This window comes from Brassica rapa, chromosome A10 (assembly GCF_000309985.2).
Source record: "Brassica rapa cultivar Chiifu-401-42 chromosome A10, CAAS_Brap_v3.01, whole genome shotgun sequence".
Taxonomy (NCBI): domain Eukaryota; kingdom Viridiplantae; phylum Streptophyta; class Magnoliopsida; order Brassicales; family Brassicaceae; genus Brassica; species Brassica rapa.
The window spans coordinates 20,000,121-20,021,635 of record NC_024804.2 but is presented as its reverse complement, the minus strand read 5'-3'; the positions used below and the strand labels follow the sequence as shown (position 1 = coordinate 20,021,635).

At 38.3% G+C, this 21,515-nt stretch overlaps 7 protein-coding genes and 1 long non-coding RNA gene across 13 annotated transcripts; 2 read left to right on the top strand and 6 right to left on the bottom strand.

Annotated features, from left to right (window-relative positions):
• Positions 1–16: 16 nt before the first annotated feature.
• On the bottom strand, positions 17–1,778 carry LOC103847343 (GDSL esterase/lipase At5g03980). Its single transcript, XM_033281547.1, is given in 3 exon segments — positions 17–1,301; positions 1,303–1,359; positions 1,464–1,778. Coding segments are annotated over 3 exon segments (999 nt in total). The 5' UTR covers positions 1,620–1,778; the 3' UTR covers positions 17–515.
• A 529-nt stretch (positions 1,779–2,307) lies between these two features.
• On the top strand, positions 2,308–4,050 carry LOC103847342. The gene is made up of 2 exons (XM_009124401.3): positions 2,308–2,730; positions 3,114–4,050. Exons 1-2 carry the CDS (start codon positions 2,613–2,615, stop codon positions 3,881–3,883), a joined length of 888 nt encoding a protein of 295 aa, XP_009122649.1. The 5' UTR covers positions 2,308–2,612; the 3' UTR covers positions 3,884–4,050.
• Positions 4,051–4,066: 16 nt separating this feature from the next.
• Positions 4,067–7,181, bottom strand: LOC103847340. 2 transcript variants are annotated; one of them, XM_009124399.3, is made up of 4 exons: positions 6,975–7,181; positions 6,708–6,766; positions 4,422–6,299; positions 4,067–4,312 (listed from the first exon to the last, which is right to left on the bottom strand). In XM_009124399.3, exons 2-3 carry the CDS (start codon positions 6,736–6,738, stop codon positions 5,977–5,979), a joined length of 354 nt encoding a protein of 117 aa, XP_009122647.1. In that variant the 5' UTR covers positions 6,739–6,766; positions 6,975–7,181; the 3' UTR covers positions 4,067–4,312; positions 4,422–5,976. The 2 variants fall into 2 exon arrangements, with proteins under 2 accessions (XP_009122647.1, XP_009122648.1); XM_009124400.3 differs by having other exon boundaries at positions 4,422–6,293; positions 6,975–7,177.
• A 208-nt stretch (positions 7,182–7,389) lies between these two features.
• LOC103847338 (probable F-box protein At5g04010) lies at positions 7,390–9,210 on the bottom strand. The gene has a single exon (XM_009124398.3). The coding sequence runs from the start codon at positions 8,403–8,405 to the stop codon at positions 7,572–7,574; it is 834 nt and encodes a 277-aa protein (XP_009122646.1). The 5' UTR covers positions 8,406–9,210; the 3' UTR covers positions 7,390–7,571.
• Positions 9,211–9,473: 263 nt separating this feature from the next.
• Positions 9,474–15,601, bottom strand: LOC103847337 (calmodulin binding protein PICBP). 4 transcript variants are annotated; one of them, XM_033281536.1, is made up of 4 exons: positions 14,101–15,601; positions 12,270–13,997; positions 9,769–12,233; positions 9,474–9,690 (listed from the first exon to the last, which is right to left on the bottom strand). In XM_033281536.1, exons 1-3 carry the CDS (start codon positions 14,344–14,346, stop codon positions 9,816–9,818), a joined length of 4,392 nt encoding a protein of 1,463 aa, XP_033137427.1. In that variant the 5' UTR covers positions 14,347–15,601; the 3' UTR covers positions 9,474–9,690; positions 9,769–9,815. The 4 variants fall into 4 exon arrangements, with proteins under 4 accessions (XP_033137427.1, XP_033137429.1, XP_033137428.1 ...); XM_033281538.1 differs by having other exon boundaries at positions 9,769–12,183; positions 12,247–13,997; positions 14,101–15,600; XM_033281537.1 differs by having other exon boundaries at positions 9,769–13,048; positions 13,112–13,997; positions 14,101–15,598.
• Positions 15,602–15,723: 122 nt separating this feature from the next.
• On the bottom strand, positions 15,724–16,730 carry LOC108870218. The gene has a single exon (XM_018655550.2). It carries the CDS (start codon positions 16,390–16,392, stop codon positions 16,147–16,149), a length of 246 nt encoding a protein of 81 aa, XP_018511066.1. The 5' UTR covers positions 16,393–16,730; the 3' UTR covers positions 15,724–16,146.
• A 322-nt stretch (positions 16,731–17,052) lies between these two features.
• On the top strand, positions 17,053–21,289 carry LOC103847336 (triacylglycerol lipase SDP1). 2 transcript variants are annotated; one of them, XM_009124394.3, is made up of 4 exons: positions 17,053–17,312; positions 17,857–19,310; positions 19,951–20,094; positions 20,180–21,289. In XM_009124394.3, exons 2-4 carry the CDS (start codon positions 17,883–17,885, stop codon positions 21,074–21,076), a joined length of 2,469 nt encoding a protein of 822 aa, XP_009122642.1. In that variant the 5' UTR covers positions 17,053–17,312; positions 17,857–17,882; the 3' UTR covers positions 21,077–21,289. The 2 variants fall into 2 exon arrangements, with proteins under 2 accessions (XP_009122642.1, XP_033137430.1); XM_033281539.1 differs by having other exon boundaries at positions 17,085–17,437.
• On the bottom strand, positions 17,318–17,824 carry LOC117128881. Its single transcript, XR_004452277.1, has 2 exons — positions 17,791–17,824; positions 17,318–17,617 (listed from the first exon to the last, which is right to left on the bottom strand). It is a non-coding gene; the product is annotated as an uncharacterized LOC117128881 (long non-coding RNA).
• Positions 21,290–21,515: the final 226 nt, after the last annotated feature.

The following is a 21,515-nucleotide window of genomic DNA, read 5'->3' as shown; positions in this document are numbered from 1 at the left end:
TTGTATATATATTAATTAAATTTGAAAAATTCTATTTTTATATCGTTTTTGTTATAGGATTTGGTACGAAATATGTGTCATAGAATTTAAATTTAGATTTAGATATAATTAACTAAATATTATCAAAATATTTTGAAGTGTTACGAAAAAATAGAGATGAATTTCATTGTAATTATAAAACAGATAATATAATGTTTTGTTGTACTTATATATATTTTTGATTGATAGTTTTAGTGAAACTATATATTTACATATATTTTTTAAAGATTATTATTTTATTATTTTATTGATTTGTGTCATATTTTGAATTGGCTCAATTCGAAACCGAAGAAATTTAATAATTTAGCGTGTTTGTTAATTTATAGAATTTTTACTGTATTTACAGTAACATTAATTTGCAAGTAGTTTATACTTTATACACATTGAAAAAAAAAATTACATGTTATCATCGCATTAATTAATCAACTGAAAGGAAAATACAAACTATCAAACTAGAAGGAAACACTCTTGCTTGGTTAAGCTCCACCACACTTGATCTGCGGAAGAATCTTGTAGTTCAAGAACTTAGACATGAACCTATACGCCTTCTGAGTCAAGTGCACTCCGTCCCAGCTTATAAACTTGTCTGGATTCTGACAAACCGGCACTCCCACAGCTCCACACTGTCTCTTTCCATCGTAGTTGTAACCTCCACCGATCCCACAACACGACTTCAAAGCTACACTCTTGTCGAATCCCACAGAACCGCTCAGAACATACTGAAACGCGTTGTAGTAATCTCCGTAGACGATAACCACACCGGGAAACTCCTTTTGCAAAGAACTTATAGCTTCTTGGAGTTGGTTGTTGTGGTCCATGGCGAACTCGTTAAGACGAATCAAGCATCCTTTATCGTCGTAAGCTTTTGGATCGTTCACGGGGAAAGACGTCAAGTAAATCGGGAAACATCCGACGGGGAAGTTTCCCGGTACGACCACGTTAACCGCACCGGCTCTGATCACTTCTCTAGCCGCGGCTGCGATGGCTCCGACCACGTGAGGTATGTAGCTTCTGATCTCTTCCGTTGACTTGCCTTGGAAGAAACCGTAGTTGTAGTCGTTTCCTCCTATCTCACCCATCATGACGAGAGACTGCTTCAAACAGGATGGGTTGTGACACGTGGAACGTAGATGAGACTTGAACCAAGAGAGCTGAGTGGAGAGAGGTGTGTTCGTCGCCGGTACGTGGAGGTTCCTTGAGGTGAAGAAAGAGCTGTTTAAGGCTGTGCTTCCGGCGACGGCGAAGTTAACTCCGTTACTGAAGGAAGACGGTTGCGTGGTGTTTACGTTGAGGTAAGGGTTTAGGAGAGGGAGTTGAAGCCTGCGTGCCAAGTAATCTATCATAAGCTGACCGTTTGAGCAACGACCGGTGGCTTGTTGGAAGTATGTTTGACCGTATGGGAAGCTAGCGGCGTGGGATTTGGCTCCGATAGGACCGTTGCGGATTAGGTTCCCGGTGTCGGCTATGGAGTCTCCGAATTGGTAGATGGAGTTGATCAGACATGGGTCTGTTGCGTGGACGAGGGACACGAAGAAGAGAAGAACAAGAAGCGATAATGCTTTGGTTGTTGCTGTCGGCATTGTTTGAGAAGGATGAGAGTTTTGGTGTTGATGTGTGCTGTATTTATAGGAGACTATAGAGTAAAAGAGGTACTTATTTCCTTTTTGAGTATGATTTTGTTAGAGTTTCCTTTTCTTTTAGTTTTCCTTTTCTGTTATCAAATAATTTGTCCAATAAAAAAGAAGATAAATTTCATTAAATTGAAGTAAAACAAAGGATCGAATGAGATATAAAAAAATATAAAAATCAGAGGGAAAAAAAGACTCTTAGGTAGCTTATTCAAATTCTACCTATATTTTTTTTTTGTAAACTATAATTCTACCTGTATTTGCATTTACTTAATGGTCAAACCGACTCTAACATCCGATCCACCCAACAACTTTTTTTATAATCTGTTTCCTTTTTCTAAGATTTAATTTAGTCTTTTCCAAGGTTTTAAATTATCAAATTAAGTTGACCAAAAAAAAGGAAATTATCAAATTATAAACAATTAGACACAAATTAATTTGCTCAATCTCAACAAGAAAAGAGATAACTGTGGCATTACATATACACACTCATGTTAATTGGAATTTAGTTAATTTAAGGCCAGGAGCCTTTATACAAGACAGTATATAATTATTATATACAAGTATTTCGTTATTAATAAATTTTTTTATAAATAGAAGCAACTAGAATGAAGAAAAAAGAATGAAGATCCCGTTTCAGAAAAGGAAAGTCTTTTATTATTCCGACGAAAAGGAAATCTCATAAACATTAAAGAAAAAAGAATAAATCACCTGAAAATTCAAAAAAAAAAAAACAAGAAAGGAAATTGCTTTGATAAGTCTGAAGATTTTGATCTTCTTTCATATTGAGATCACTCGACCCTCTCCTCTCTTCTTATACAATCTCTCTGTTTCCTCTTCGGTGAAAAACTCAGAACAGAACAAAAAAAAATCACACCTTTCTCTCTTCTTTGTTTGTGTGTTCGTTCATTCTTCTGAAAAAAATTCGATCTTTGTCGGGTCATAATGAGCAATTGGAGAAGACAAAAGCCCAGAAACAACAACAACAATAATAACAATTATAATAATCATCATCATCAACAACGAGGGACGACGATGACTCAATCGCCAAAGCCGCCTCTTGGTATGCTCTGCTCTGCTCTGTTTTCTCTCTTTCTCTGTGCTTTCTCACCTTTAAGTCATCTTTAATTTCGCGGATTAGTGATTAATCTCTTCAGATTTTCTCGATTAGGGTTGTACTGTTGTCTTGATTAGGGTTTGTGTTTGTTAATCAATTTTGAGTGAAATTAGAGAATCTCACACCATAATTGACTTCATCTCTGTTAGGTTTATAAAGTTTGGTCCTTTGTGTGAACAAGATTCATACAATGTATAAACAGTAGTTTATCAACAGTTAAAATGGTCAAACTTTGATTAGCTTTTAAAAAAAAAGACTATTTTTTTTTAAAGAATGATTTGAGAACAGAGTTGTTGTTAACTCTCTGTTTCTTGTATGTTTTCTTGCAGCTAACAGCAAACAGTCTGTTCCTGCGTGGGAGAAGGACTTCTGCGCTAAGGTTGGTTCAGTTCCATGGTCCAAAGTCCTAGAAGCGAAGCGGTTTATGCATCTGTACGAGAGGGTGGTCCAATGGGACGATTCAGCTGGTGAAGACGCGTTCAACAAGGCTAAGTCTCATTACTGGGCAGAGATAAATGGAGTTTCTTGCGACTTGCCTTTGCCTGATCCTGATGTCTACATTGACGATGTTGACTGGGACGCTCAAGTTGACAATGAGCTGGTTCTTGACCTTGAACGTGGTGGTCCAGACCCGAGAACGAGAGAGGGAGAAGGAGAAGGAGAAGAGCGTGTGGTGATTCTTGATGCTTTGTTTTCGTCTGGACAGTATAGTGGACAAGGTTGGGGAACAGGATGGGGAGACGCTGAGGGGGTTAAAGAGAAGAATGTCGGTTGGGATGATCAGGGTTGTGATGGATGGAATCAGGATTCTTGGGGGAGAAAGGAGGAACCTGTAGGTTGGGGTCATGAGGACGAGAACAATAACAGCTTCAGAAGAGAAACTTGGGAGTATAAGAACAGAAGCAGCTTCAACTACAAGAAGGTTGGGAACTGGAACGGTAATGATCATCATCATCAGGGAAGAGAGTGGAGAAAGAGAGGAGCAGTGCCACGTGAAGGAGAGCAGGTGGATGATTGTCGATGGAGAAATGGGAGAGGGAGAAGCAGAGGTGGGTTTCAGCAGCATTCCAATGGTTGGGGGTGGACTGAAACCTTCTGAATCAATCAGAGAGTCTCTGTTGATAAATATTTTTTGCGAGGAGTGAATCAACATAGTTTTCGGTTTATTAACTATATAGTGAGCGTATGTGTAGAAGTTAAGGATTATTCGTGTTGATGGTTTGTTCTAAACGTTTTTGAGAGAGTGTGTCACTCTAAATGATGCATGTTATAGTTAACTATATACTAAAATTTTCTGGATGTTTTAATGATGGGAGTTCAGAATCTACAACATGTTTATGGTTTTCAGTTCTAGTATATTACACAAAACGCTTGGAGGGTGATGATCGGGATAAATTAGGAAATTTATACTCCTATGCCTTCGTTGTTTGTCATCTTCTCGAACCTTTGGAGAGAAACAGAGAGTCTCCTGAATATTCCTCCAAATAATTTCTCTGGTATACTTCAGGGTAGCTTGAGGAAATTGTACCTGAAACACTATTGGATCAGAAGAAACTCCAAACTACCAAGAATCTTAACCCCAAAATATAGTACAGGAAAAAAAAAAAATTCTGACAGGCGTATATATGAGAACTTACTTGGGCGAATCGTGTGAAAGATGTCGTCCACCATTAGAGCTAAGAACATAACAATGAAGACTGTTCCTTTGTTTCTCTCTTTCCTCATATAGAAAGCATTAGCTTCTCTGTTTTGTGATAAGAGAGTGAAAGTCTATGATGTGTAGATATAAATAGGGGTATAATATTCGATATTGGTGACCTCAAGAGACAAGTTGGGATGTTATTTTATTCTTTTTTTTAACATCAAAATATTATTTAACGGAAAATTAGGTTCCTTTGTCTTTCTTGATTCATTAACAATACAGCTTTTCTAAAAGTATCATGAACGAAAATATTTACGCCGTTACGCGTCAATGCTGCTAATCACACGTGAAAAATTTGTAAGCAACATTCAAGTCATCGTTGTTCTAAAATTCATATTCTAAAAGCCTTTTGAGAGTTATTTTAACGTTTTCAAAAAGATTGTAGATAAACTTTGAAGAAATTACTACAAGTTCCTGGATAACACGTCACAGATGACGCATGATAAATAGTGCATGCATGCGTCAAAGATATATATTTTCCAGAAATATTCATGAATCTATTATCTTATTGAGTAATTAGAAAGTTCAATCTTAGAATATTAGAATTGGTTACTTTCTTGAAAAGTACTCTTATTGTTTTTTATTTTTGTGTCTGTATAATCCCAATATTTTATATCATTTTGAAGTTAACCAATACACTAATAGCTTAGTGTGTTTTTTGTCATTCATCTTAACGAATCTTTATGCTTTTAAATGGGTGGTCAAATCGGTTGTTTGATTTCTTTGATCAGTTTTATTGAGATTATCTATCTATGATAACTGATAAGTAAAGATTTAATTTTTTTAAGTCTTCCACTTTCACCAACTTGAACACGTTACCAGCTTCCAAATTAGCAAATGCGACAGAAAAAATTAATAGTATACAGTAGCTACCAATACGATGGCCATCAAATAATATCCAAGTAGCTGAGTGCTAGGCTATGATTAGCCACTTTGAAATGGATCAAATAATATTTTAATATTTTTTTATAAAAGCATTAAATTCATATATATAAAGAAATGCAAGGTTTTGTTCACAGAAGTTGGAAACACGAGACATTTGGATTGACATATGACCTAAAGAAGCAATTTGTGAAGTGTTCTCAACTTGAGCCACTTATTGAATATGATTCCATTTTCTTTCTCTCGTTCATTGGTGTTTAGTTCTTCCCACTCATCAGCAGATAATGGTCTCAATGTTATTGTCACATTATGATCTATAATTATTATAAACAATATTGACCACTTCATATATAAATAAAGTGGTTTCCATAGTTCGTCCAATTTGTAACATATAATTTGTGGCCGAGATTTTTATTTACGACAAAAGTGTATTTGACCCTAATCAGAACAACAATGTAAAAAGATCCTTGAAAACGTTTTGGCAAAAGCAGAGCAACGACCAGTGAGTTCTATACTTTGAAACAGTCCAACTTTGCCATCATCACACATAACAATCAACCGAACAAGAACTAAACCAGCAAAGCACTGAAGCCTATGAGGCAAATATTTTACTCTTTAGGCCAGCCAAGACCAGGTCTTTGAACTTCCGGTTGAGCTTCTTCGTAGTCACGTGCAGAGCGGAGTGATTCCTCAAAGTCAGTCGAATCACTTGCCACGGGAAGGAAGCTTCCAATGTCGTCTTTAGCACCAAACCCTCCAGCTCTTATCACATCTTCTGCTGATATGGAAGCTTCCATGTTCACTTCTCCATGAGGTTGCTCTTTACCATCTTGACACATGTCAATCTGATTAGTAACACTCTGACTTTGCCTCTCTTCGGTCTTGGATCCTCCCGGAGATATTACCCTCGGCTCTTTTCCTTTACCTGCACCTATCTCGGAATGATTAGTCTGTCTTTTTATTTTCCTGTTTCTACCTCTAAATATCCCAACATAACTGATTAGTCCGGAACATGCATGAACTAGTAATTTGTTAGTAGTTTACAAACAAATATATGATGTGTTAATGTATAATCAGAGGGTACGCCATAAATCATAACTTAATGAATAGCCTGACACACAAGCTAACTAGGGACTTGTTACAAGGCAAGTATACAGAGTAATGTAACAAGAATGCAACGTCAAGTAATCTTAAGCCAGACAGTTAAGAGCGATCAGACACTAACATGTAAGAATATTTTTTATCATAAATCATAACAAGTCTTTTTATTCCTTCCGCTAGGTATTACATCAAACACTTCACAAAGAAATGAGTAAAAGAAGTAGATGGGGTTTCGTACCATTAGAGACATCCGAGTCAATTTGATTCATGTGGTTCGACTGTCTAAAAATCTGGAAACTGTCACGAGGATTCAAGCAAGGGTTTAGGAAGTTCACGTATGACAACACATAGAAAGGAATAATAGGAGCAGAAGAAGAAAAACCAAATCTACTAATAAACCCTAATCTAAGAAATCAAGATTGCAACAGGAGATTTATAATTCTGAAGAAATTCATAAATCATAAAACAAAAACAAGCTGGGCATGAGAGTGTCAAGATCACTTACCCTGTAAAACAATACACAGAAGAAGAGCAAATAATATTCTCTCTTGGTTCTGTTCTTCCTTCTTTATTTTTGGGAAAAGATGAAATAAAAACTCTTTTTTGTTGGATAAGAAGACACGCCGTGTGATGTGGCGTCTCCGTAGCTGTTATAGTACATGTGTCCTTCCCACAGCGTCTAGTTTTGATGACGTATTCTTACAAAACAAATTAGGATAGTACTATATTCTATCTCTGTGTGTGTGTGTGTGTGTGTCAGGACATATATTTCTTGGAACTGTAATATTCTTAAAGTTTTTGCTTTGGATAAACGAATGGATTAGATCACTTTCAGCAACGGCAGTCACCATTGTTACTAGAAACAGTAACTCTTAATTATGGAGTCGGGACTTTCTCACACCATAGCAAATCGAGATTAATGAATACTAACTTATTTGTTTTATATTATATAGTTTTCTTTCAAGCAAGAGGCAAGTGTATAGCTTATTGAACTTCACTGGTTATAGAGTACATAGCAAAGAGGGAACTACAACAACATTAAAATAACTTTGCTAAACCATCTACTTGAGACTTGTACTGATCTACTCCACCGAGACTATTATTATTCCAACAAAAACCGTTGAAGATACCTCAAAAACCCGTCAACTAACAGAGATCCCCAACCATCCGAATCTACTATCGCAAATCCAATCTTCTCAAGAACATCCTCCTTAAAACTCGTCTTAACGTCGCCTACCAGCTTACGGTTATCTTTATACTCCAGCTTATCAACGAACCACCCATACTTCGTGTCCAACGATCTTACAGTATCTGCCACCGTGAAGAACTTCTCCTTGTACATAATCTGCCACGTCACTCTTACCTCATCCTCCCCTGCAGTGATACCAGCCTTGCTTACGTCGACTTCAATCTGAAACTTGTCGTTAGGATCAAACACGAGATCTTTACCCTTTTTGTAAACCGACGCTTTCTTTGTTTTAGTTGACACGTGGATGATGAAGCTGAGATCAGAGAGTGATATCTTGACGGCTTCCTCGAGCTGACCTTTGCGTCTACGTTTCGCGTCTCTTTCAACGGCGGAGACGAGGCGTTTGTACGAGATGATGCCCCCTTCCGTGTGTTCCAAGGCAATCTCGTATGGACAAGAGCGTTGTGAGGACCGCGCGGTCATGATGGACTTCCATAGATTCTCCGAGGAGAAACACTTTAGCCACGTGGTCGAGACGCAAGAGGCGACGGCGAGAGTCTCAGGGTCCATGTAATGACTAATAGCGTTTAGAACCTCCCAAGATGGAGGAGGCGGTTGCTCGTCGTTTTCTTTATGCATAGCCATAGGCATGGGTTTATCTCGAGGGATCTCGTCTTCGCGTTTGCGTTTCACGGCGGTGGAAGAGGACAATACACGTGCAACAACAACGGAGGTAGAGAGAGACATGTGTGATTTTTCTAATGCACTTGTTTAGTGTAGATTCAACTCAAGTGTTACTGAAGATCCCTATTTATAGCTCTTTAGATTTTACCTTCTTAACCCAAAACGACCATAACGCGTAAAAATGTAGACGGTGAATTATTTTCCATATTAAAGAAAAAAGGATAAAACGAATATAAATCGGTAATTTAAAAAAAAAAATAGATTTTAATAGATTGATTTCCCAATTTTTCATAGAGTATATAATACTCCATTAAAAACAATAAATTTTAGTTATGAATGCATCATTTAATCACATCAAAAAATATTCATAATCATAAACCAATAAATGATACATAAGCCTGATTAATTAAGGGTAATTGCTTATGTAGCTGTTTGTATACTGAAGCTGCAAAAATAATACGGATGTTGTGGGGATACATCTGTCAAATTAGCCTTTGGAAAGATCATTTTTTTGACATTGAACTAATGTTAATCTTGAAAGATATATGGCAAAAAGTACTTGGTCCAAGATAAGCAGAGACGATTCTGGAGACAAAATTGCCGCAAAATAATACGTGGTTGCTGGTTGACTGAATGTGAATTTATAAATTTGTTTATAACACTGTATATTTATATTTATTTGGATACTGTAAATATATATAAAAAATTTGGAGAACTTTGTACTTCAACCCCTTGAATAATAACAGTATAATTACCTTTTTCTACACACATTACATGTATTGTCAACATAATGAATTGAGTTTGAAAGAACACAAGTTTTCATCATCAACAAAGTAATATAAAATCTCTTTTCAAATTTTTTTTTAAAGGTTATTAAAAAATTATAGTGAAAAGTCGTTTTGAATTATATTTTTTTGTTTACAAAAGCAAACTCCCTAGGTATCTTAATAATAAAAGTACAAGCCAACTAAACCTATTTTCCAAATTCGATCTTCACCAAAATTAGCATCACCACCAAACATGTCCCTAACTATTTCAATAATACAAGTACAAAGCTAGCTAAACCTATCTTCCAAACTCAATCATCACCAAGGTTAGTGCTTACTTCATATATATAGAAACAATTATTCATCACATCAAAAATTACCCGTAATCATAATTTTTTTTGGAGAACTTTGTAATTCAACTCCTTTGAATAATAACAGTATAATACCTTTTGTACACACACATTACATGTAATGTCAACATAATGAATTGTCATTGCAAGAACAAAAATGAGAGTAGAGATCATTGCAAGGACCATTAATAAGTCTTTAGTCTTGTCCATCTTGTTCTTCATGGTCCGTAGCTGTAAATTTATATAGAAATTATCAAAAAATGTAGAAAAAACAAGTAAAGATTATAGTGTTATGAGACTTTGTTTTACCTTAATGAATTGGAAACGGTGTGTAACAACAATACATATTGTTTGCCTCAGTTCCCTGTAGCCGAAAGTGACTCAAAAGCTTGAACCAACAACTTAACTTTATCTCTCCGAGCTGGTGTTAGCTTGGAAACAACTTCTTGAAGCGAGTTATCGACCATCCACTCGTCCCCGTTTCTCTTGTTTCGAGTTTCTTGATGCCTAAGGTTCACTCTTTCCGCTTCAACTCCAGGCTCCAACGGTAAGAACCGAGGCTCCCTTGGGTTGAACTTCCTCACATTCTCTAACGCTTTGACGAATTTCCTCAGCTGCATCGCCTTTTTGACGCTGCTCCATCTGTTAATCTTCACTTGTGAGGCCTGTGAAGTTCCACTCTTTTGACTCTCTTCAAGAGAGATTCCGTCTATGACTTCTCCTAACAGCTCCACTGCTTCGGTTTTGTAAACTTCCATCTTCTCACCATCCACACTTGTGTCTTCCTCTGATTCTTGTTCTTCTTTTGGCAATGTTTGGTTTCTCTCGTTGTCTTCCATCTGTTTGCATAACAACCTCCACAAGCTCGAACACTCTTGTTTCTCATCCAAATCACCATCGACTTTGGTAGTCTCTTTGAGATCCTCTTGTAGTTTTCTCAGTTTACCTCTTAAGATCTCAGCGTTACCTTCGTTTTCATTATGGACCGTCATAGAAGAAAGGCTGGACTGACGAGAGATGTTCCTTGACGTTGCTGCCGAGCCTGGAGTCGAAGAAAAGCTTATAGTATCGAAAGCTTGTGCGAGAAGAGAGACTTTTCTTCTCTGAGACGGTGGTAACGTCGATATGGCTTGTCTCAGAGCATAATCAAGCATCCACTCCTCTGAGTTTCTCTTCCCTCCAACTTCCTGATGCCTCAAACGGATCTTTTCTGTTTCAGGATCAGGCTCCCAAGGCAAGAACCGAGGCGTCTTGGGGCTGAGTCTTCCTAAATCGCTGACGAATCTCTTTAGTAGAATGACTTTCTTCACATTGTTCCATCCTTTCTTTGGTTTTGAGTTGGTAGAAGACTCTTCACTTACTTGAGAGTTTCTTTCCATTAGTTCTTGATCAGTAGCACTGTCTATAGATTGATCATCAGAGGAGTTGTCTGGAATCTCAGAGAGAATCTTCTCAAGTGCTTCTCTAACAAGTGTAACTGTTCCGCTTCTTCTAGCATCAATCTGAAGATTAGCAGTTTCGTCATCACATTCACCATCAACTGAACTAGTTTCTTCTTCTTTCTCTGTTACCATGTGTTTGTAGATGAGCTTCCACATTCTTGAATCTTTCTCTTTCTCAACGACGATTCGCTGTTTAACGTTTCCTATAGGAGGAAGCAAACTGCTGGATCTCCTTGGAGTAGAATCAACTTCCTCTTCTCCTTTCAAGTCCTTTTGATGCACCTGAAACTTTGAGAAGACATTTGCAATCTTCTGCTCGTCTTTCTCTGCTCTCAGTGTTCCTTCTGTGTCAGCTTCAACGTTGTTCTTGGGAGTATCATCAACCTCCTCTTCTTGTTTCAAGTCCTTTTGATGTACCTGAAAACTTGAAAAGACATTTTTGATCCTCTGCTCATCTTCTACTGTCTGTGTTCCTTCTTTGATAGTTGCATCATTGTTAGTGCTCTTGGTTTGTTTAAGAGTGTCATGGCCATCAAGAACTGTATCAAAGGCCTGCACAAGGAGTTCTACTTTCTTTCTCTCTACAGGAGCCAATCTTGATAACGCTTGTCTCATAGCGTAATCCAGCATCCATTCCTCTCCATCTGTTCTTATTCCCTCCTCAATTATTGACCGATGTCTTCTTAGTAATACTTTCTCTGCCTCCTCCAGTTTAGAATCAACAACAGGTAGATTCCGCAGCTTCCTCGGATTGAAAACATGTACTTTCTCCAAGCTTTTCACAAATCTTTTCAAGAGTATCACCTTTCTCACGCTGTTCCAGCTTCTTCTTTTAGTCTCTCCATGATCTTCTTCTTTCTCCTTAGATGATTCCGAAACAATCTCTTCATCGTCAGGGATCTCAGAGAGGATCATTTCAAATGCTTGCTGAAACGATTTAATAGTTGCAGCAGCAGCATCACCATGATCTTCAGTACCTGTCACCTGATTACTTCCATAGGACCACCTGTAATCTTCTTTCTCAGCTTCATCAAGCTTTCTCTCTTCATTGTCTCCTGAAACCATGTGCTTCTGTATAAGGTTCCTCCATGTAGAAAGAGTTTTCTTCTCAGAATCTCCTGTCTTCTCTTCTTTTTCTTCTATAGTTGAATCTCCTGTCTTCTCTTCTTTTTCTTCTATAGATGAACCTGAAGCCAACTCATCTAATACTTCCTCCACAGCAGGTTGATGACTTGAACTTGAATCTTCTATTGTTTCCACATCTTCATCAGATTTCATACCAAGAGAAAGAGATGATGAAACTTCTCTAGTTAACTTTTTTTCTTCAAGATCCTTTACTTCTCTAGTTAAGTTTGTTTCTTCAAGATCCTTTCCTGATAAAACTTCTGGTAGTTCAGTAGTGTCATCAGTGTCTCTCAAGATCGTATGCGAGTTCACTGTTTCCTTCTCTTCTCTTCCAGAGCTTCCAAGACCACCATGACCTCTAGAGCTACCATTCATAGGAATCAAAGATTCAAAAGCTTTGACAAGATGTTTCACTTTCCTTCTCTGAGGTGGAGCAAGAGTCTTAATGACTTGCCTAAGAGCATGATCAAGCATCCATTCCTCTGCATTCTTCCTCTCTCCAACCAACTCTCTTCTCAACCTCATGATTGTTTCATTCTCTTCAGCATCAGTACGCTTGCGCCTCTCTTTTCGATCCAGCAACTTGAGAAACCTCTTGAGAAGGATTACTCTTTTCAAGAAACTCCACTTCTTGGCACCTCTCTTATTATGATCAGATCCTTCTTCCATATGAGAAGTAGAAACAATTACAGTCAAATGTGTGTCCCTCCCTTCAATAGCACTTGAATCATCTGCAACATCATCATATTCATTCGCCAATTCACCCTCTAAAGCATCATCAGACGAGTCATCATCATCGGTGATTTCAGCAAGTATCTCATCAAACGCTTGCTTAACAAGAGTAACGGTATCGTTCCATACATCTTCTGTATTCTTTTCATCTTCATCATCATCATCTTCCACACTTTTAGTTCCCTCAATCTCTCCATTATAATAATCAAGACCTGTCATGTTAGATTCCTTAGAATATTTGTCACTTCTTCCATCTGAATCATCCATTATCTCCGGTTTAGATTCTTCACCATTCCATATATTTCCAGTTTTCTTTCCATCTTCTTCTCTCAGTTCACCAGAAGAACCATCCCTGCAAACTTCCTCATTATCTCCCACAGTTTCTTCACTCTTCACCTTCATATCTTTGTCAACTCTACCATCTGAATCATCCATAACTTCCGGTATAGTTTCCTGAATAACACATTCTCTTCCAGCTGATGCAAGAGTCTCCACTGAATCCATTCCTCCATCCCCATTATCATCAACATCTACCATCACCGTCTCAGTAGATCTTCTGTTCGATTCTGAATCACTTCCACAGTTCTCCCAGCTAGAAACCTCTTCTTCAATAACCTCTTGACCGGTCTCTCCATCTGCATTATCATCACCATCAGCCACCTGCTCTGATTCTTGATCAGCAGACCCTCTCTTCCTACTCAAACTCCGCTTCAAAAGCACCAAACGCCGGTTCACGCTCTTCTGCCTCTTCACAAACTTCCTCCTCATCGACACAAACCGCTTCAAAGACGGAACATGAACAACACCGCTCTCATCATCCCCACCGTGGCTATGAGGCCGACCGTGCAGAGAACAATACCTATAATTGCACACATCATCACTCTTCTTAGAAGAAGGAGAACCTTTCATAGCCGAAGAGCAAGTAGCTTTGAGCAGCCCTTTGTATCTCAAACTCGTCATCCTCTTCAACCTAGCCGCTTGGAGATTCTTCTGAACGTTCTCCACGTTCTTTGAAGCTGAGGAGCTCGTTGGTCTCAAGTAATGAGGCTCTAACAGCCCTCCTAACTCCTCCCTTGAAATCAAATCAAGATTCTTCTTCTTCATCAGGGTATGTCTCGAATGTGAAGTCACACGCTTCATAGATCTCATCTTCATCAGTCCTCCTCCTTTCCTCGTTGACTGTCTCCTAAGAACCTTAACACTCTTCATCCTCCTCACAGATTTTGAACTTTCCTCAACCTAAAATAAATAAAAAAGTATTCAACTTTACAGATCTTAGATTCTAACTACACCTTAGCGATTGATTCTCTTTGATTCCGACAAGAACAGGTGTTTGACTTGCCTGGTCAACAACCTCAGATGATTTAGTGGAGTAAGAGATAGAATCGTCAGACATGTCGGAGGAAGAGGAGTCTTCAGACTCGGCGGTGTAGCCGGAGAAGATGACCGGAACCTGATCGGAAGTGAAACTGGGCAATTTAGAAATCCTGATGGGTTTCTTCCACATCTTCCTCTCTCTCCTTTTGAGCTCTCTTCTGGTGGTTTTACTTGAGCTCTCCCATTTCTCCGACAGCATCGGGTTCGACATTCTCTCTTGTCGTCGTCTAAAGTCTCGACCTTTATTGATTCTTTCAGCGCAAATCTCTCTGTTTTTTTTTAGATGATCAGAATTTACGCAATTGACATTGGTATGATTCTCTCTGTTCGTCAAGGATCATAACTTTTAAAAAAAAAACAATATTTGGTTTCATTCGTGTTTGAACACTCTTGGGAGATGATGATTGATGAGAGTTGAATTTTATTATTCCACCGTCTTCATCTTCTTCTGGTGTCGTTGATAAATTTTATTATTTCGCTTTCTTACGCGACGGACGGAGAGTAAATTACATAAGCTACGAAGTCAAACTCTTTTATAGTAGTACAAAATGTTTTTTTTTTTCTTTTTTTTTGAAACTTAAATTATTTTTACTATATTGCATAACTAGTTTATATGAAAACGTATAAATTATTCAGTATAAAACAATTTATTAATAATTAATTATAGAAATAAATTTATTTTGTAACATTTTAAGAGTTTATTTGTCAATTACTTAGTTATAAACATCTGGGACTTAATTAAGGGATTGCACATCAGTTTATTTGTGTTGATATAAATCAGAGAATAAAGAGGTTTCGTTGACTAAATAAACTGAAAAAAAAACATTAATGAAATAGGAAAAAAAACAACACGATGCACAAAATATCTGTCTGTCTTCGTTATTATGTTGCTTATAGAGAGAAATAATTGATGCAGAGTATTAATTGGACAATGAATGTGGTTGTTCGTTCCATAATTATTCATATTTCAATTAAGCGATATTGTGAGACAGAAAAAACACGTAGTTGAGTAAAAGTATACATGAATTTGTTGAGACTTGAGAGGATACAGTAATTAGTAACGAATTTCATAATCACTGAAATGTATTGTGTTGTGATGTATACTCTAGTCTGCCGTGTGTCACTTTAAAATAATCTTCCAAAGTTCTAAAGGCTCTAGATTCCGACCTTTTCCTTGCCATCATTTTTACATGATAACCAAAGTAACCAGGTCTTGTTGCTCAACCAGGTCCATAAACGTAGTGAGATCTAACGAATATAAAAATAAATAAACAAGAACGCGTAAATGTGGGACCCTGTGAAACATGTGTTTCATGACACCTATACCATGTGATGTGACTTCAAAATCTCTCCGCCGAGATCACCGCTTTGATCGGCCGATTGTTTCTACCTTTCATTATGATAAATTCACGACACTATCAACCGCGGAAGAGTAAAAAATAACATAACCTATTTCGACATGTTATGAATCATACTCAATATATTCTTTTTTTTTAACAACTAATTAAGTGATGTTTAACTTACACTTTATTACAAAAAGCATAATATTTCATAGATTTAATAACCTCCATGCTTTAATTAAATACTCACACACTGATACTTTTTGGTTTATAACATGCATGTTGCTTTAGCATACAATAGATCAATATATGTTCTACAAGTTAGTTTTTCTTGTTATATATTCCAGTTCTTTATATTAAAACATGTTCATTTTTTTTTTTAAAAGAACATATTGCATGTTCATAATACATATGAAAGTTATGTTAAGTTTTTTTACAGATTAACTATTCTGAACAAGGTGAAAAGTAAATAACATCAAACTATTACAAATTGAATCTTTCTCTCGTGTTGATTATACAATTTGTCCATATGCATGACATCGCCATTAAAACGTAAAACACCACAGCGTATCAAGAAATCCCATTAACTATTCCGAACAATAATCGAGAGTTGATCGTTAACAAAGCAATCAATAATCTCGAAATTGGTTATATATCCCTTAGGCCATCGATTAAGGTGGTGGCCGTGTAATATCTCGAAGAATAGGTTTCGGATTTCCTCTTCGAACTATTGGAGTCGGGCTCCAATCACCATAGTCATCCTTAAAAACATCTTCCCAAACCGTAGCTCTTTTTGCTGAATCTTGCTTCACCTGGTAATCATCCGGGAAAGCTTCTCCGGCTACGGAAGCGATCACAATCACGAGCATTGTAGCAATAACAAGAAGGAACCTCACGTTGTTGATACAAAGCGCCATGATTCGTGTTTGATTAACTAGATATCTAGGGCTCTTCAGCTTCTGTAGAATGTATTTATAAGTTCTTTTTTTTTTTTAATTTTTCTTCTTGTATACTAATGTAACACAAAATTCGAAGAAAAGTTCATAACAAGAGAATATAATTGGATGCATGCAGGTTTATGACTCTCGCTGCTTTTACATTTACAAAACTTTGTTTTTCCAAGTTTTGAAAAAGTAAAATTCCGGCACAGTTTTTCATAAGTATATTCTTCTTAATTCTTTTTTTTTTGTTACTCTTTGTTCTATAGGTAGCACTCTATATGAAAAGATGTTTACATATTGATTTACACTACGTGATTGCGCAGAGAGAACAGTATTCGATTCCGATAAAATAACTTGCATATTGTTATGGTAAATTAGCGTTTGCTTGCTGCCAAATATCCCCATGCATACATAATACATATGTCTCGATGTCAATATTTGGTCTAAACGCAGCGTATGGAGAAGGGAAAAAAAGGTACTCGGCGTTCAGATAAAACAATCTGTCATTTTCCTTAGAACAACAACACGTTGTTTAACCTATTCAAACGAAAACGCCTTGAGGTTTCACACTCCACGTGGCGAGTTGCGTAAAATCTTATCCAACGACTTTTTTGCTTGTCTGTTCTCTCTTCTCTCTCACGTTTATCCAAAAAAGTGCAGAAAAGAAAAAAAAAAAAAAAGAAGCCGTCGTGATCGGCCGAGTCCAGCGTCCGCGTCACCCATTATCATCGCCCTCTCTTATCTCGTCGCGATTCCCAATGCAATCTCCTTCCTTTTTTATTATTTTTAAATTCCACAATTTATTATGATTTATTCACGTCTCTCTCTCCCAAGTAAAAAGTTCTCTGCTTCACGTTTCTTCTTTGCTTCTCTGACCTTCCAAGTCCCACGCTCAGGTAAAATTTCCTTATTTTTTCTGGGTTTTCTCGATTCAAGTTTCTCTTTTGATTCCTGGGCTTTTGATTATCCTCTCCCGAGCTCATGATCTTGACGAAATCTCGATTTGAACCTCTTGTTCCAGGTTCTAATTGCAAAAAAGGATCATACTTTCCTTATTAAAATCAATTTCTGTGCTTGGTTTCAATCTTAGGAAGCTCGTCATAGTTTCTCTGATAGTGAATTTGATGAAACAAAGAAAAAAAAATGCTGACTTGGTCTCAGATTCTAAGTATAAATCACAAACTCTGTTTCTCTACACAAACTCTGTTTCTCTGTTCTACACGCAAAAAGGATCATACTTTCATTATAAAATCAATTTCCTTTGCTTGATTGCAGTTTTTGTTAGCTCGTCGTAGATTCTGTTATAGTGAAATTTGAGGAAACAAACAAAAAAAATGCTAACTTGGTTTCAGATTCTAAGAATAGATCACAAACCTCTGTTTCTCTGCACAAACTCTGTTTCTCTGATACTCAAAGTCTCTGTCTTTATTGTCTTTATAGTTAAACACACACACACATAACCTCCAATGGATATAAGCAACGAGGCCAATGTCGATCCCTTCTCAATCGGACCAACCTCCCTCCTCGGCCGCACCATCGCCTTCCGAGTCCTCTTCTGCAAATCAATGCTCCAGCTCCGCCGCGACCTCTTCCGCTTCCTCCTCCACTGGTTCCTCACACTCAAGCTCGCCGTCTCCCCCTTTGTCTCCTGGTTCCACCCCCGGAACCCCCAGGGGATCCTCGCCGTCGTCACGATCATCGCCTTCGTCCTAAAACGCTACACGAACGTGAAGGCCAAGGCCGAGATGGCCTACCGTAGAAAGTTCTGGAGGAACATGATGCGCGCGGCGTTGACTTACGAGGAATGGGCTCACGCCGCTAAGATGTTGGATAAAGAGACTCCGAAGATGAACGAGTCCGATCTTTACGATGAAGAGTTGGTTAAGAACAAGCTAATGGAGCTTCGTCATCGACGTCAAGAAGGCTCTTTGAGAGACATTATGTTTTGTATGAGAGCTGATCTCGTGAGGAACCTCGGGAACATGTGTAACCCTGAGCTGCACAAAGGGAGACTCCAAGTTCCGAGACATATCAAAGAGTATATAGACGAAGTCTCTACTCAGCTGAGAATGGTATGCAACAACTCTGAGTCCTTAGAAGACCTTTCTTTAGATGAGAAGCTTTCTTTCATGCACGAGACGCGTCACGCCTTTGGTAGAACTGCTTTGCTTCTAAGTGGCGGGGCCTCTCTCGGCGCGTTTCATGTAGGTGTTGTCAGGACTCTTGTCGAGCACAAGCTTTTACCTCGGATCATCGCCGGCTCTAGCGTCGGCTCAATCATCTGCTCCGTCGTGGCGTCAAGATCCTGGCCAGAACTGCAGAGCTTCTTCGAGAACTCGTTACACTCTCTCCAGTTCTTTGACCAGCTAGGAAGCGTCTTCACGATCGTGAAACGCGTCATGACGCAAGGAGCGTTGCACGACATCAGACAGCTTCAGTGCATGCTTAGGAACCTCACGTGCAACCTCACGTTCCAAGAGGCTTATGATCTGACGGGGAGGATACTCGGGATAACGGTTTGCTCACCGAGGAAGCACGAGCCGCCTCGGTGTTTAAACTATCTCACTTCTCCTCACGTTGTTATATGGAGCGCGGTGACCGCTTCTTGTGCTTTCCCTGGTTTGTTTGAGGCTCAGGAGCTTATGGCTAAGGATAGGAGTGGGGAGATAGTGCCGTATCATCCGCCTTTTAATTTGGAACCGGAGGAAGGTGGGGATAAAGCGTCTACGAGGAGGTGGAGAGATGGGAGTTTGGAGGTTGATTTGCCGATGATGCAGCTTAAGGAGCTGTTTAATGTTAATCATTTTATTGTGAGTCAGGCTAATCCTCACATTGCTCCGTTGCTGCGTTTGAAGGATATAGTGAGAGCTTATGGTGGTAGATTCGCAGCTAAGGTATGTGTATATAGTTAGCTCAAGTCTTTTTAAAAACTATCCAAATATTCTTTTACCCTAAATATTAAAAATTATATGAAATTTCCAACATTTTTGTTCAAACAACCTAAATTACCTAATATTTAACCTGAAAAATCTGAATTATTTGACCGGTTCCTAATTTTGTTTATCCATATTATCCGAAGTTATCCAAAAACAGAACCGAAACCGACTTGGACTCATATTATTTTTGGATATTAACCGGTTCCTAAATCATAATAATCAGAACCGAAACCGAACCAAATTTTGTAAATAACTGATCCAAATTTTGTAAATAACTGACCGGTTCCTTAATTTCTAGAATAAAAAAACCGGAAACCAAAATACTTGAACCAAAACCGAACAGAATTTTTTGTAAATAAGTGAACGATTCCTAAATCTCTAGAAATAAAAAAAAGACGGAAACCAAAATATTCGAATTTTGCAAATAAATGAACGTTTCCTAAATCTCTAGAAAAAAAAAAAATCGAAAACCAAAATATCTGAACCAGAACCGAACACAACCGAAAATTGAACTTCCATGCTTATGTCTAATACTCAACTCAGTTATGTTCCGGTCTCTTTTGTTATAACCGCTCTACTTGTCTTTTTACCTTTTTAGCTTGCGCATCTAGTGGAGATGGAGGTGAAACATAGATGCAACCAAGTACTAGAGCTTGGCTTTCCACTCGGTGGACTCGCTAAGCTATTTGCTCAGGAGTGGGAAGGTGATGTAACAGTTGTGATGCCTGCTACTCTTGCTCAGGTTCTGATCCATGTTGAGCTTACTTTGGTTAGAATCAGAGAGTTTGGACTTGCTAGATTCTTACTGTGTTGTGTGTCTTGTGCAGTACTCTAAGATCATACAGAACCCTACACACGTGGAGCTACAAAAGGCAGCTAACCAAGGAAGGAGATGCACTTGGGAGAAGCTCTCAGCCATCAAAGCAAACTGCGGGATCGAGCTTGCGCTTGACGAGTGCGTAGCCATTCTCAACCACATGCGGAGGCTCAAGAGAAGCGCAGAGAGAGCCTCCACAGCTTCCTCGTCTCATCACGGATTAGCTTCAACGACAAGATTCAATGCTTCTAGAAGAATCCCGTCTTGGAACGTCATCGCTAGAGAGAACTCAACCGGCTCACTGGACGACCTCGTCGCCGACAGTAATAATAACAATCTCCACGCGGGGAGGAACTTAAGCGACAGCGAAACGGAGAGCGTGGAGATGAGTTCTTGGACGAGGACTGGTGGACCGTTGATGAGAACGGCTTCTGCTAATAGGTTCACTGACTTTGTCCATGGTCTTGACGTGGACATTGCGTTGACAAGAGGGTTTACTAGCAGCCCTAACTCTCCAGCGGTTCCTGGCCCGGTTAGTCCGAGTTTTAGTCCGAGATCGAGATCCTTGGCGGCTCAATCCGAGAGCGAATCTGACAAGAGGGAAAGTAGCAACAGTTCGAGTATAACAGTTAGTGAAGGTGATCTTCTACAGCCTGAGAGAACGAGTAACGGTTTTGTTTTAAACGTTGTTAGAAGAGAGAACTTGGGGATGCCTGTGGGGAACCAGAGCGGTGAGCTGCCGGAGAGTGTACAGATAGATATACCTGAGAGGGAGATGGATAATAGCTCTGTCTCAGAACATGAAGATGATAATGATGATGATGATGATGAAGAAGAAGAACATAAGGGCTCGGTTCCGGTTAAAGATTCCGGTTTACAAGATTCTTGTAGTGTAATAGATGCTTAGACTGATTTGATCCGAGTGAAGAGATTCTTGTTCAGCAAAGATCTTGGAGTGTTTTAGTACTTTGTAAATAGTACAACTATAAACCACAAGTAAGGTGCATGTTGTGTATGTTTGCATTGATTATTGTTTGAAAATTTCACTTAAATTCATTTGTGAAATTGGAATATGTAAATTCCTCCAAAAAAGAAAAGTGAATAGTCGTGTTTATTTTTATTTTTACTTTAGCTTTGAAGAAGAAGTAAAATACATATCGCTTTTTATTTAGTTATCATACAAAATAAATAGTGTTTTCTTCTGTATAATTATTCTATCTTGAAGAAGTTTATAAAGAGATCAGGTACAACCATGATTAATCCGGGTTTTTACGGTGAGGTTCTTAGCTTCGTCTAAAACCGTGAGGTTCTTAGCTTCGTCTAAAACCTGTTTCTATTAAATAAAA

Coding starts and splice junctions, on each gene's coding strand:
- LOC103847342 (XM_009124401.3), top strand. CDS start 2,613: ATGAGCAATTGGAGAAGACAAAAGCCCAGAAACAACAACAACAATAAT. Junction 2,731..3,113: donor ATCGCCAAAGCCGCCTCTTG/GTATGCTCTGCT, acceptor GTTTTCTTGCAG/CTAACAGCAAACAGTCTGTT.
- LOC103847338 (XM_009124398.3), bottom strand. CDS start 8,405: ATGTCTCTCTCTACCTCCGTTGTTGTTGCACGTGTATTGTCCTCTTCC.
- LOC108870218 (XM_018655550.2), bottom strand. CDS start 16,392: ATGGCGCTTTGTATCAACAACGTGAGGTTCCTTCTTGTTATTGCTACA.
- LOC103847336 (XM_009124394.3), top strand. CDS start 17,883: ATGGATATAAGCAACGAGGCCAATGTCGATCCCTTCTCAATCGGACCA. Junction 19,311..19,950: donor GTGGTAGATTCGCAGCTAAG/GTATGTGTATAT, acceptor TTACCTTTTTAG/CTTGCGCATCTAGTGGAGAT. Junction 20,095..20,179: donor TGCCTGCTACTCTTGCTCAG/GTTCTGATCCAT, acceptor TGTCTTGTGCAG/TACTCTAAGATCATACAGAA.
- LOC103847337 (XM_009124397.3), bottom strand. CDS start 14,346: ATGTCGAACCCGATGCTGTCGGAGAAATGGGAGAGCTCAAGTAAAACC. Junction 13,998..14,100: donor CATCTGAGGTTGTTGACCAG/GCAAGTCAAACA, acceptor TATTTATTTTAG/GTTGAGGAAAGTTCAAAATC.
- LOC103847340 (XM_009124399.3), bottom strand. CDS start 6,738: ATGAATCAAATTGACTCGGATGTCTCTAATG. Junction 6,300..6,707: donor TGACTCGGATGTCTCTAATG/GTACGAAACCCC, acceptor ATTCCGAGATAG/GTGCAGGTAAAGGAAAAGAG.